The 13714-nt window shown below is 40.6% G+C and overlaps 1 protein-coding gene across 6 annotated transcripts in view; it reads left to right on the top strand.

Moving 5' to 3' along the window:
- The window catches only part of ORC3 (origin recognition complex subunit 3), a 34577-nt gene extending 24375 nt beyond the window's left edge, over positions 1 to 10202 (top strand). For 3 of the 6 annotated variants that reach the window (XM_014263312.2, XM_014263311.2, XM_088052721.1), the window contains 6 exons: positions 1534 to 1619; positions 2086 to 2183; positions 3097 to 3238; positions 7282 to 7398; positions 8413 to 8492; positions 9633 to 10202. In XM_014263312.2, the coding sequence (XP_014118787.1) occupies positions 1534 to 1619; positions 2086 to 2183; positions 3097 to 3238; positions 7282 to 7398; positions 8413 to 8492; positions 9633 to 9738 (629 nt within the window). In that variant the 3' untranslated portion in view covers positions 9739 to 10202. Of the gene's footprint in view, positions 1 to 1533; positions 1620 to 2085; positions 2184 to 3096; positions 3239 to 7281; positions 7400 to 8412; positions 8493 to 9632 lie in introns of those variants that run through there. The other 3 variants (XR_015772144.1, XM_088052720.1, XM_088052722.1) reach the window with 3 other exon arrangements.
- The last annotated feature ends 3512 nt before the right edge of the window (positions 10203 to 13714 follow it).

Raw genomic sequence — 13714 nt, 5'->3', positions numbered from 1 at the left:
TTTCCAAAAGAATCAAAAGGCTCTTGTCTGTACCATGTATTTTTAAACAGTTGTAGTAAAAGCAGACCTGTGGTAGACAAAATAGGTCATCATTTTGAAAAAGCTGTGTATCTGTCACTGCTGGTAAAAGCACTGAGGAATCTGAAATATGATGGAAAACTAAAGGTTTGTCTCGTTTGGAAAAAAAGAATTAAAGCAAAAGGCTTTTAAGTAGTTGGATTCTTACCTAGAGGAAGTAAATAAGGAAAAAACTCCGAGGATTCAGAACTTGAAGAACTATAAAGCAAAAAAGACAGGGGTTTTTTTCACTTAGGATTTGAAGATGATTTTAAAATAGGCAAGGTCTGCTGAATCCATGAATGATTGTAGTTTGTTTTCAAAGTGGATTTAAGCTCCAAAGGAAAAGTGAGATGGGGAAGTTTAAATTTACTATAGGTGAATAGATTGCTGAGTTTAGATAACTTCTTATTTTATATTTATGTAATGGTATTGAACTTCAGTGAGGATTCTCAGACATCTGCCAAAAATGTCATGTACCCAAATTGCCCACAGATCTTTTAGAGTGAAAGGATAGTCTAAAAGTCCATTGTCCTGACTGTCTGATGAACTGAAAAACATAAAATCGTGAGGCTTGAGCAAACAAAATATCTTCATGTTCAATCTAGTTTGAGCTGAAGGATTTGGAAAATAAAAAAATATATTGGTGTACTAGTGGCGAGGAAGTTTTCTGATTTGAAGTCTTCAACACTCAAGACAAATGTCCACAGGACCCTTTAAGATACCAAATTATTCTCTGCAGGTTACCAAAAAGCTTTTAAGTATCATGATTGTCACTGCTGATAGAGCTTTAGCTGTGATGTGTGGGTGGAATCTCTATCTGCCATCTTAAGTAAGGCAAGAAATTTAGATTCCTTTTGTTCTGATTATCGCTCACCCTAACACTGATTGTGCTTTGGGAGGTTTTGCTTCTTTGTTTTTACCTAAAAATGACTAATTGGTGAAATTGATCAACAAACTACATGTCCATGAAGATGAAATTTTCGTATAAATTAAGGTGAGAATAAAACTGCCCAGTGAAGTACCTTAGTACAGTTCTGTTTGCTACTCTGGTTGCAGTGTTTGGGTTAGGTAGGGAGAACTCATTTCTTACTCATTATTTTTCTGCACGTGAGAAGGGAAAAAAATGTAGCATGTGGCTTTTTGAATATTCCAAAAGCATCAGTGGTACCTAGTCATAATCTGTCCAATTAACAAATGTTGAGAGTATGACCTAGGATGGCCTAAACAGAAGTAAAGTGATGGCTTAAAGCAAGGCTTGTGCTGGGCCTTTGCCCGGGGCTGAATTGTTACTTAATCACTGTTGGCTAAGCAGACTTCTTTTTTAACAATATTTTACAAGATGCAAGACCCAAAAGCTGCCTGTGATTTGGTGTGTGTGAAGAAGGAACTACTGAGTACTTTGAAGATTGCTTTGTTTAGGAGGTTTATGTAGGAAAAGTCTACCCCACATTTCAAACATTAGTTTTGTTCTAGTTTCAGAAGCTTCCCACGAACAAGATGTGTCTGTATTGTCACAAAAGGAGCTCCAGAAGAAGACAGACCTTTATCACCTTCAGAAGGTTAGGCCTGCCTAGGCTTTACTGTTTCCTTAAATTAATGTTGTAAAATGTTCATGGTTAATTCTTCCCAGCTTGCTGGAGCTCTGAGTAAAGGGTTGTGTGTGTCTCATCTTAAAAATGAATGAATAAGTACCAACTATGTATTTCAGGCCTTCCTGACACATAGAAAATTATAGAAAATATCTATCATAAACCAGGATTTTAGAATGCAAATTAGATGTTTTCTTTTTATGTAACTTGTAATTTAGACATTCTGCCTAACATATTTCTTTGAATTTCTCAAACTCCTACGGGTTTGAGAACTGAATACATTGGCCTAAATAAAAATAACTGCATGATTACATTTCAAACATCATCAGTGAGAACATGCCAGCAAAAATTAATTATACATGTTAAACATACAGATTGTGCTCTCCAGAGAATAACTGCCTCCCATGTAGTCTTATGCACCACTTTTTTTTTAAAGACTTTGTTGGAGTTGAAGGAATCAAGGAGGTCTAAGAAACTGACAAAGTTTGAAATGCTTCGTTTTGAAGTTGTTGACTATATAGACAGACTTGTAAGGTGAGCCTTCCTGTTTTATATTCCTGCATTAGTTTGCACCATAAGTTGCAAATGAAATTTGACTAACACATTCATCTTGTCAAAATTGTGTCTTGGTCCTTGTGGCACACTTTTCCCCCCCCCGCCACCCCTTCCTATTCTTTCTTTGAGGGCTCTAAAAATAATAACTAAAAAAAAAACCCAAAAAAAACCACAAACCACACCTTTTTTCCAGTAGATCAGTTGAAATAATTAGGGTACGAATTGACCAACCTACTTTGGCTACTGAGACAGCATTGAGGGAGGAGTGGGTATAAGTGGCAAAATAAAATCGAGAGTCTTTACCCTAATCTTTGCTGATCTGTTCTACTTATGAAACTGTACAGATGTCAAGTGTGATATCCTGTCCATTTTGGGAACTGTTTTGGTGAGCAAGCCATAGCAGATGCAGTTTTGGAGGCAGCTCTGCAGTGGAAGATGTGAAAGGCTTGTTGTGATGGGGGAAGAGATGAAGGCACTTGTTAATTATAGAGGGTGGGGGGGAAGCAGAGAAGCTAACAGAAGTAAAAAGAAGCAAAAAGCTTCAGATAGGAAGACAAAGATGAGCAGAGAGACTCATGGTGAGGCCTTGAGATGGATAGCAAGATCTGTGGAGTTCTTGACTGGGTTAGCACTGTAGCTGCTGCCCTTATTTTTGAATTTGTCAGTGTCCCAGCTAGAGTTCTATGCTAACTCCATTAGATGAAGAGTTGATAATAACAGGCTTCTCTGCTTAAAAGTTTATTTCAGTGCTGTTCATCTTGTTTTTCAGAGATTTTTCAGTACTGGATGGGAAACATGCATTTTTGTAGTCTGACTGCAGCAGACTTGTGTTGTTTCCCTTAAGCTGAAGCTTGTGTCTCCCCTACTCCCCCCATACCTCATGCTTTTCCAGAAAATACCTTGTTCCTGCAGGCGACAGGACCCTGCATGAGATTGTGTATTTCAATGCAGCCACTGTTCTCCGAGGGCACTTGAATGCTGCCCCCAGGACTGCACTGCACACGGCTTTAAATAACCCACACTGGTACCTGAAGGTAAGAAACAAGTGGGCTGTTTGGGTGCTGGAGTAGTTGGGGAAGGCTGTGTGAGGATGGTGTGCAAGGCTGAGTTTTGCTGTTTCATGAAGCTTGGCACATATTCAGCTGTTTTGCAGAGAATTAGCAAGTGCTGATAAGCAACTGGGGACTTTGTTCAAAGAGCTGGGGAATCTGTCTGGTGAAGGTAATTCTGGAAAGAGTTCTGTAGGAGGAATCCATTTTTCAGAGGGTGTTCTAGCCATGATATTTTCTTCTGTAGATGTAGCAGAAAAGTTATTTTGTCCTCTGCTGCAATTAGGATGACTGTCCACAGGGAAAAATACAGAGTCTGTTACTCTTTCCAGAGACTTTCTTAATGGGGCTGGTGCTGAGTCCTCACTATGTAGATCAGCTGTAAGGTAAAGGCTGTTCAGGTGGAGTCATAAGCATAAATACAGCTTAACCCTGCCCTTTTCTAGGAGAGAAAAGCAGACTGTTCTCCAGTTCTTTTGTAAGTCAAACTGAAAGGATGACCAACAGAAAGAAATAGACTAGGATTTGTAAAACTAATGTACATACGTTTCTTTTTGTCCTTGACTACAGAAGGTACTTGAAGTTGTTCTTATGTCCTAACATTCTTCTTAAAAAACAGATCATAATTTTGAAGAAAGTATTGGTTGTAGCTGTATCTAAGTAATGCACTACTTGAGTCAAAGCCAACACTTATCAGGAAGCATAAAGGCTGATAAAGACCTGCCTTTGAAATCTACAACTTGATTTGTATTGGGTTTGTTGGCACTCTCCTCGGTTTGAATGAGGGTTATCAGTTTTGCTGTGTGCAGGAGTTATTACTAAAAGCATTTACAAAACTTATTTGTGAGAACAGTACTTAGCAAGTGACTATTAAAGAAACCTAATATGAACCTCAGTAATATATATTTTTAGAAAACCTGTAAATATATAGACTAGGACAGCCAAGAAAATTTAACTTTGATCTCTTTAATAAGTATTCTGTTCTTTTTGATGAGTTGACAAGATTTAAAGCCCTCTGTCATCCTGTACTTTGTACTTGGAAATGCTTTAACATATTTCCAATGTTTTCTGAGAAGATTGTGAGGTTTTGGCATAGCTTCCAACAGTAGCAGTATTGTCTGGGTACCTTGCTTAGCATTTTAGTCCATGTGAGTCAAATATTTTCTGTCTATGACTTCTGCATGGTTTGTGTTTTTCTGCACTGTGACCAGAGCAAAGTTCTCCAGAACTGTTCCTTCCAGAAGGACAGAAAAGTGCTTCAGTAGAGTACCAGTGAATGATTAATATGTGATGCACTGCTTACAGGAGTCCAGTTCAGTTATTTATTTAGCAAAACATGAATCAAGGGTCAGATTTATCCAGGGGGGAGAAGAGAACCCCAAAAAACTGCACCAAGCCCAGCATAATTCTGGTTTTGCTGATCCCTTAAAAATTTAACAAGCTGAAACTTGGGATACCAACTCCCATATCAGGGAAAGAGGATTTGATCCTTGGGATAACAGCATTGATTCCAGAGCAAGGGATAGTGTGTCCTCTGTCTAGCTTTGGGGCAGGGTCAGGCAAGAGCAATTCCTCATCAGCTGTGTTCTGGGTTGCCCCCACATCTGTTCTCTTCTTTTGGGAGCAGCAGCTCTGTGCTGGACAGATGGTTTCACAACTGGCTGCTCATTGTAGGGCAGCTTCCTGCTTGTCAGCCTGGTTATTTCTTTTGGAACCACACATGTGCTGCAGCCTCAAAGCTGAGGTTTCCCCACTGACAGCTGCAGCTCCCTCCGGCTGCTCTGCAGAGGCTTGGCCCAGTTACCTCAAGGGAGGCTCGGATCTTTCAGGTGCTGCTACAGATGAACTGGTTCTAGGAGTGTGCTGTTGCTCTGGAATTTGCATCCTCTCTTGGTTGTGATAACTGTCCTGACCTTACAATTAGAAAATCAATGCAAAGGGTTGGCACATGCGTGAGGAGCAGAAAACCACAGAGCTGGGTGCTGTAGGAGAGGGGAAAAGATAAGGGAGTAGTGTTGTCCTTCTGGGCAGTGGTGAGCCTCTAGATCAGCCAGAAGTGTAATCTCATGTGTGCCAGGTACTAACACAGGAGTATTTGAAACAATTATGGTACACTTCTGAGTTACTGGAGTGTACCATAATACTCCTGAGTTCCTGATAAACTAATACCAGCATTTTAACATCGTGAAGGGTTAGCCAGATTTCTCTGGATTTTTCTGGAAACCATCAGTAATGAAACTGACAGATACTGAAATAAGGTCTACAGCTTTTATGTTCCTTGTAGAGGAGAGTAAATAAACTTGAAAATTGCTAGGTGTTCTGGAAATTGTGAAACGTCTCATAAGTGCGAGTGCCCAAACTGGAGCCGAGTCTCAAAAATTGCAGGAATTGAGATCTATGGGTAAACTGGAGATCCTTGAGCAAAGTTATATTCTTTGCCTAGCTTTTTTTTCCTGTCTTGAAAAACATTTTTCTTTTGAAGGTGTCTGTCATTGCTTTATAACTTCCCAAAAGTTGCTTGTATATTTTGCTAGCATATGAAAGCATTTTAGAACAAACTTCTGTGAGCTGAAAGAAATGATCAGTGGTTGTTTTCATGTTAAGACAGCTGACTTCTTAAAGTGAAAATGAAATTAAATGCTGTAAATTTCTGCAGCTGTACAGAGACTTTTGCCTCTGGCTCAAGTGGCTTTTCAACTTCCCAATAAATGGTTCAGTGCTGATGACCTGAATCCAAGAGGCTGGAAAGCTGCCCAACAGAAAAGGGCTTGGGGGTCCTGGTCAAGAGCAGCTGCATATGAGCCAGCAGTGCCCAGGTGGCCAAGAAGGCCAACGGCACCTGGCCTGTATCAGCAATGGTGTGGGCCAGCCAGGACCGGGACGTTGGCTATCCCCCTGTACTCTGCATTGGTGAGGCCGCACGTCGAGTGCCTGTCCTGTTCTGGGCCCCTCACTTAAAAAAGGACACTGAGGTGCTGGAGCATGTCCAGAGAAGGACAACAAAGCTGGTGAAGGGTCTTATGAGGAGCAGCTGAGGGAGCTGGGTTTGTTTAGCTTGGAAGGAAAAAGGCTCAGGAGGGACCTTATCACTCTCTACAGCTGCCTGAAAGGAGGTTGTAGCCAGGTGGGGTTGGCTGCTTCTCCCAGAGAATCCACAACAGAACGAGAAAATGGTCTCAAGTTGTATCAAAGTAGGTTTAGGTTGGATATTTGGAAAACCTACTTCCTGGAAAGAAGCAGCACTGGAACAGGCTGCCCAGGGAAGTTGTGGACTCACCATCCATAGAGAGTATTAAAAGACATGTAGATGTGGCAGTAAAGAACACAGTTTCATGGTGGCCTTGGCAATACTGGGTTAATAATTGGACTCACATGATCTTTAAGGGCTTTTCCCACCTTAATGATTCTATGAATTTCCTGAAATTTAGAATACTTAGTGAGAAATTAAGACTTTTGCCTTTACAGATGCTGAGTTCCAAGCCAGAGATAAATGATTGTTACTCAAAGATAAAACTCTGAGATGAGAGAAGCAATTATTTTTAGTACATACAACATATCTTTATTAAGTCTTCCTCTTCCTATCAAGGGGGCTGTGGGAAAAGGATGCTTCCCTATTTTCTACGTGGTAAATCATGACTAGTTTCTGCTCCCAACTCCATAAAACTGAATATTTCTCTCTCATATGTAAATAGAACTAGCAAAAAAAATTGCATGAAAGCATAATCAGATAATTGCTCATTACAGTAGATACTGCAGAAATGTTATAGAAGAAACACCAGAAGTGAAGTAGCTGTTGGGGGGGTTTTGGTTGTTTTTTTTTAAACAGTATGCATCTTATTTTACTATTTGTTTCTCATTTTTGTTTTGTTTATTTTGTACCATCAACTTGCCATTAAACACACAAACAGTAAATATTTGCTTAAAATACCTACTATCTGAATCACCTGAAATAATATTTTCTCTAGCCCTTAGAATTGCTCAAGATTAGACACTGATCAAAGTTACTGCCTTCAATTTTTTTTCATCAGAATGAAGCTTTGAAATGTGATGGAGGAGGCATTTCTAATAAAGCCCCTGACATATGCATAGTGTATAAGCTTCATTTGGAATGTGGCAGATTGATTAATCTCGTTGATTGGTTAGAGGTATGTGATGATGCAAACAGTGCCTTTACCTGCTTTCAGTATTCTCATTTATCTTTTTGCTGCATGTCTGCTTTTCTTTAGTGCCTATTTTGACAGTTTAAATCATTGCATACCTTGGTCCACAAGAACCCACAGTAACTCCAATAAGTCTTGCTCTGTTGTGAATCATTTATTTCTAGCTCTGTTACTCTGTGATGAAACTACTTTGCTTCTGCTTCTATTTTATGTTTGGCACAGATCAGACTTTGTGCTTAACAAAATTGCCTTTCATATTTTTGTCTTTGTTTTTAAGTATTCTGTGACACTTTTATGGAAACAGGCAAGTGGGGCTCTTGGAGAGAATGCTTGTGCAAGGGAAAAGCCTGGGTCTTTCTAGCTTGATAACCTGTCTCATCCTGTAGCCATAAGCAGAGAGAGCATATGAGCATATGATACATACTCTCATATACATTAATATGATAAAGTCTCCCTGGCTAACAATCATATTTTAGTTCTAAGGTTTCCTAAATTTAAGTGGTTCTTCTGTGTTTTGTAAACCTACCTGAATGTCATTACCAATATATTTTAGCAACCACAGCATCCTCTGCAAGAAACTCTGTAGCTTAACTACCTGCGGTTTAGAGGATAATCCTTTTATTTGTTCCAAGTGTTCCGTTTGCTGCTGCCTTGCTTGCAGCCAATTTACCTCTATCATTTCCCCAGTATATTTTAGCAGTCTCACTTTGAGAATATTTTTTCAGTTCTGTAGTTTTGCTGAGAATAGGTCAGCACCCAGAACTGTTTGAGATTTAAAATGCAGGTACACGAGTTCACAGAGTGATGTCTTGCATTCTGTATTCCTGCCATGGTAATGTGTAACCTCTTTGATTGCTGCTGAACTGACAGTCTCCTACAGTTCTTTTTCCAAGATCTTATTCACCCTGAGTGATAGCCTTCAGCTCAGAACTCACTATTTTATATGCAGATCTGTCTGTCTATGAACTGAGTAAATCTGTGCTGCTTTTCCCTTTCTAGGCTTTCTCAACTGTGGTGACGGCAGCTGAGGAACCAAATGGAGATGCAGCTTCCTCAGACCAGGTGGATGATATTATCCAGTATCCTTTCTCATTTTTCTGAAGCTTGACATGGAAAAGCTTACAGGATTTTTGAACCAGGGGTTTTAAAATACAGTTTCATGTGGACTGATTAACTAATTTCAGAAAAATTACTTCAAACAGCCTTAATATACTGAAAACGTTGAAGAAATAGATCAGTTGAAATAGTTAGGCTGGGAGTATATAGACAAAGCAGCTTTTGTCTGCAGGAGTTGTTTGGGTCTGAAACAGAACCGAAAGTCCATAAAACAAGTTGAAACTGTTTGGTTAAATCATCAGAGTTGGTATAGCTGCTGGATAGGGGTGGAGCATTACTGGGGAACAGATGGGAGGAGGGCTGTGACCTAGAGGGCAGATGGAGAAATGGAAGCAGTAACTCCAGTTCCAGTATGTTCCAGTACCTTAGAGCTGAGAACTTACTTTCTACAGGATACCCATTCTGCTTCTTACTTTGTCCTGATCCTGAACTGAGGTCTGAAAAATATTTAATAGATGAGCATTATAACCAAAACTCATGGCTACAGCAGTAGTGCTGCCATACAGAAGAAATGAATAGCTGTACAAAAATAGGCTTAACTAAAGGAAGGATAATTACATGGTCTAATACTATATCTGGCTTTCCTGGCTTTTCCTTTTTTACAAGCTCCCCTCTTAATTGTCACTCACAATAAATTAAATTCTCTAACTTGGGACTGTACACCATGCCAGGCAGGCAGCAACAGAGGCAGAATGAATAAAAAGTAAGGAGAAGGTGGTGCCATGAAACCTCAGAAAAAATCTGTATAATTATCTATCTAGTTTTTGGTCAAGGGACATAAAAGTAGAAATTCTTCCGAGACACTACAAAATTGGTATGTTTGTTGGCTTTAAGCTTCCCTTAGCAGTGGGAGAAGGGACTCTTCCTTTGCTGTCACGTCGTATGCATGTGGCAGAAGTACTGATCAGATTGAAGATCTGTGCAATTTGTGCTTCTGTAGGCAGCTCGTGCTCTGCCCTTATTTCCAACAGTTTTACTGTGCAACACACTGTATAACCTGTGCTCATCATGACTTAGAAATCCTGCCCTCCAAGAAGAGAACAGTGTCTCTGTCACTGTCATAAAAAGTGAACTTGGTTTCTTTCCTTCACTGACATGTCCAGTGCTCGCTTTATTCGAGCCGTTTCTGAACTGGAGCTCCTGGGCTTCATAAAGCCCAGCAAGCAGAAGACTGACCACGTGGCAAGGCTGACATGGGGAGGCTGTTAAAGTGCCACCATGGTGCCAATAAACCTTCCCAACAGAACAAGGGCTGTGCTCCCACTACCCCACTCCTCACCAACTTTGCATCCTGAGTCAAAGTCAGCCGTGCCTGAATGTTGTGAGATACATCCTGAGTGCCTGGGCAGGCTTGAATAGAGATGTTTTTTTTAATGTTCATCATCCCTGTATAATGTTCTGCTCTCTTAACGCTCATGTTCCAAACACTGTGTTGTTGTGCCAGTTTCAGTTTTCTTTGATGTGTGATGTTTAACAGTCCACTGCTACAACTCAGGCTAGCAAGCCAAAAGGACAACACTGGCTGTGTAAGTCACAGAAGTGATGCAGCAGTATTATTAACATCCTTATATGCTGATAGGATTTGAGTCATTATGATTAAATGCCTCTTAGATCCTTGAACTAGATTTAAAAATAAATAAAACAAGTTTGCTAAAGAAGACAATGAACTTCTATGTTCAGCCTCTGCTGTCTCTTTTTCCAAACTTGTCCTAAAGCCCTAAAAACTCCTTGAGAAGGGAAGAAAATAATTGTGACAATACAAAGTTTTGCTCTTTGTTAAGAGCAAAAGTGAGCTGTTTGAATAATTTCCTTTTTTCCATGAAGTTGATGGATACTAGCTGACTTCTGCTGTTAGAGGAACTTGTGTCAGCACAGACTGAGAACACTGCACTTGAGCACTCAGGTGGAAGCTAGGAAAATCCCCACCTAAAGCACATGTTGTAACTTCCCTCTTTGCCGAGGGTCAGTGCTGCATGCCGGCAAAGGAAACAGCTGTGTGAAAGGCAGTGTAGGTTGGGCATGTACCAGCACTGCTCATGTGATGATCTTCAGCAAGCCTTCTCAGGCCAACTATTTCTCTTTACTCCATTTAAGGAGCAAATGTGTTTATGCTGGTGTCTGAGCCCTGCTCTTCAGCCATGGGAAAAGCTGCATTGCCCTCCAGAGCAGTGCATCTGCCATGCTTTGGTAAACCCTCCTGAGGGCTCTGACAGGTGCATTGCAGCTTTGTAAGGGCAGGGACTTCAGGGCAGCCTGACCACCCACCTAGAAAGGGCTACTGTTAAGAGAGGTGTTCAGACTTCATCCCTGCCAGACAACTGCAAAGTTGAGTGGTAATTACTTTATTGTAAAAGACTACCTCCAAAGAACTTCCAGACATCCTCAGTTGACTAAGAAGGGATTAGAGCCTTCATTTTCCTTCTGAGGCATTGAAGTGCTCCCTCGTTTAGCCGTCAGGAGACTCCAGGTGCTTCTACTTAACTGCACTGGCACTTCAGCCTGGAGCTCCAAAAACAGTCACTGCCATAAACCAGATCTTGTACTGGGAAGTCCTGTTACAAGAACCAGTAACTTACCCAGCTGTTTCCCCAGGAATGTAAGTAAGAGATGTCAGACTTGTTTTAAGTAAGTTCAGAGGGTACAAGTTGTGTATTTTCCAACTGCAGGAATTGCAGTCACAGCAACATGTTCTGCTGTGTTTTAAGTGGGGGGTCTGGTTCTAAATGCTTCCAGCCAGTTCAGGAAGGGGAGGAGGAGCTTATCAGCCTCTTCTGCCAGAACATAAAACTAGAGAAACAATGACAAAAACCTCAAGAGCATGAATTTTCAGTACTGCAGTGGAGCACTTGAGAAAGTTCCAAGACATAGGTAAAAAATTCCCGTTCTTCCTTGGTGAGCATGCTCAGGGACCTGTTCAGTAGCATATACAGCCAGCTTTCCAGCAGCAGAAAGACATTTCAGCAGAGGAGAAAGCCAAACACCGCCAACCCACCACCCCCCCACCCCCCTTCCTGAACCTCACCCCGTTTATCTTGCAAACACACTTGACAAATGAAAGGGAGCAGCACCAAATGTCTCTGTGATGTGCAAGAGGACAGGAAGCCAAGTGCTTTGCTGTGTAGCTGTCCCCTGCCACCCCCCTCTGCTAACCTCACCCCAGGTAACTTTCACATCCCCGGAGGGTAAAATGTTCAGAAATAAAGAGAAACCAGCCTCAACAGTGTGTGGCCTTTAATCCCCAAATGTGCAGGCAACATGACATTAAAACAGTAAAATTAATAGTTAATGGCTGTTTCTTCCCTTTAACTAATAACAGATTTGTACGGTTAAAGTCACATTTGCTGTGCTACATACGGTTTCTCAGATCAGATCTTTTAATTCTGTATTTGGCGCTTCATTTTCTTCAGCAAGGAGGGGAAGAAGGTTGAACAGTTAAAAACACAAACTAAACTGGTCATAAATTTAATTTAGTTCACCTTTCTTCAGAAGCTGGACTTTGCAATCAGTCCTACCTTCCTGGAAAGAGCTTAACATCACTGAATCTGGAACAAACATCAGTAACAGCTGAGACACTCTCACATACCTTAGCCAAAATAAGAGATTTCAACTGGAAAATTAAAAAGTAGTTTCTACAACTCTCTGCATACTAATAGCATGTTTGCAGATATTCCAGAAAACCTTCACTGTCTGCAATGTTCACTTAAAAGAAAACAGGACCAAAATAACACCCCAAGTGCTAATGTCTGTAGTCATTACAAAACTCCAGTGTAGTCTCACCTCTGAACTAACTTTTATCATAATTCTTAGGTAGCCACATCTTTCAACAGAACTATTGCAAAAAATCAGACCTGAATCCAAGTTAATGCTCATTAAAATAATTTTCCAACCCTTTTTCTCTACTGTTACAGATGCTGTTCTTTGACACCTCTTTACACTACTGCACTACTGGTTTCAAACACAAACTGTCTAATTTTTATCTTGAAGCCTACAACAGCAGTAAACTATAAGAACAGCCCAGGTGCCTGTAAAAGCCATTTCATCACTGAGAATGACTTGCAATACAAAAGTCACAAGCACTGCTTAACAAGAGCATAAACTCTAAATACTTTACCAGCCTCCATTTTTTCTCCCCGCTGTGGAATCAGAAAGCTTAAATCCTTCCCAATTCCCAATTCAGGAACGAAGAGATTTCACAAAACAGTTTTTTAAGCAGAATCTGTGACTGGTCAAGAGTACACAGGCAAATCTCAAAACATCAGCACACAAGATTGCTTAAATCTTCTTCCTCTGCAACCCTGAAAAATGCTGAATCATCTTATGGTTATATGCTCTCACATCTAGACACAAAAATCAACACACAGGATGTACATGCTGCTTTTCAAGTACACAGAAATGAGATCTGTTTGGAAAGAAAAAAACCACATCACTACCTTAAAAACAGGTTAACCAAGCTCTTTGGTTTCACTCTGTTCAAAGTTCCAGTTAACTGTTCTCAGCTTGCTTGGCTTTTGGACAAGACTGCAGTTACATACAAATGGCAAAAATATTCTATACGTGGCCACCACAAAATGTAGCGCTGAGAACTGCGTAGTTACTGATCTGTACCCATTTCTCCTTGACTCAAAAGCGTTAAAAAAGGCTCTGCAAAGCCAGTTTGTTTTCAAGCACCAGCCGGCTCCTCAGAGTACCCCAATTTCCCTAGTTCTTTCAACAGCCCATCGAGTTGCCAGCCATTTTCCTACTGACGAGTATGTCTCTTGTTAGAACAAGCCTTTCATGTGTAATTCATCACACCAGATACTGGCACTGAGATCAGGAAAAGGAGCTGGTCTGAAGTCCAAGACATAACAAGCAGCAGGTTAAAAAAATGAAAAATTTCAAAGAATGCAACCTCATTTCCAAAACAGGCGTGAATTAAGCAACCACAGCTGTGATACATCAGCACCCACAGTGTCATGCTTTTCATCTGCCATAAGACTACTTATTATGCATCAATTTGGAGCAGTACAGAAGTGGCTGCGTGCTAGCATGACATCACTTCTTATTTCTAAATCATAATATCCCAAAGGAAAAGGTAAGAACACAGGAAATACATTAGATCTATGAGGATGCCAAAATTTGCATGGTGGTCCACCTAGAAGCAATGATTTTTCTAGCCTGGGCAACTTAATAAAAGGAGGTCAAA

This window comes from Pseudopodoces humilis, chromosome 3 (assembly GCF_049639895.1).
Source record: "Pseudopodoces humilis isolate 2021_Gansu_Grassland_sample_001 chromosome 3, ASM4963989v1, whole genome shotgun sequence".
Classification (NCBI taxonomy): domain Eukaryota; kingdom Metazoa; phylum Chordata; class Aves; order Passeriformes; family Paridae; genus Pseudopodoces; species Pseudopodoces humilis.
The sequence above is the reverse complement of the archived record's forward strand: the minus strand, read 5'-3'. Positions and strand labels throughout refer to the sequence as shown.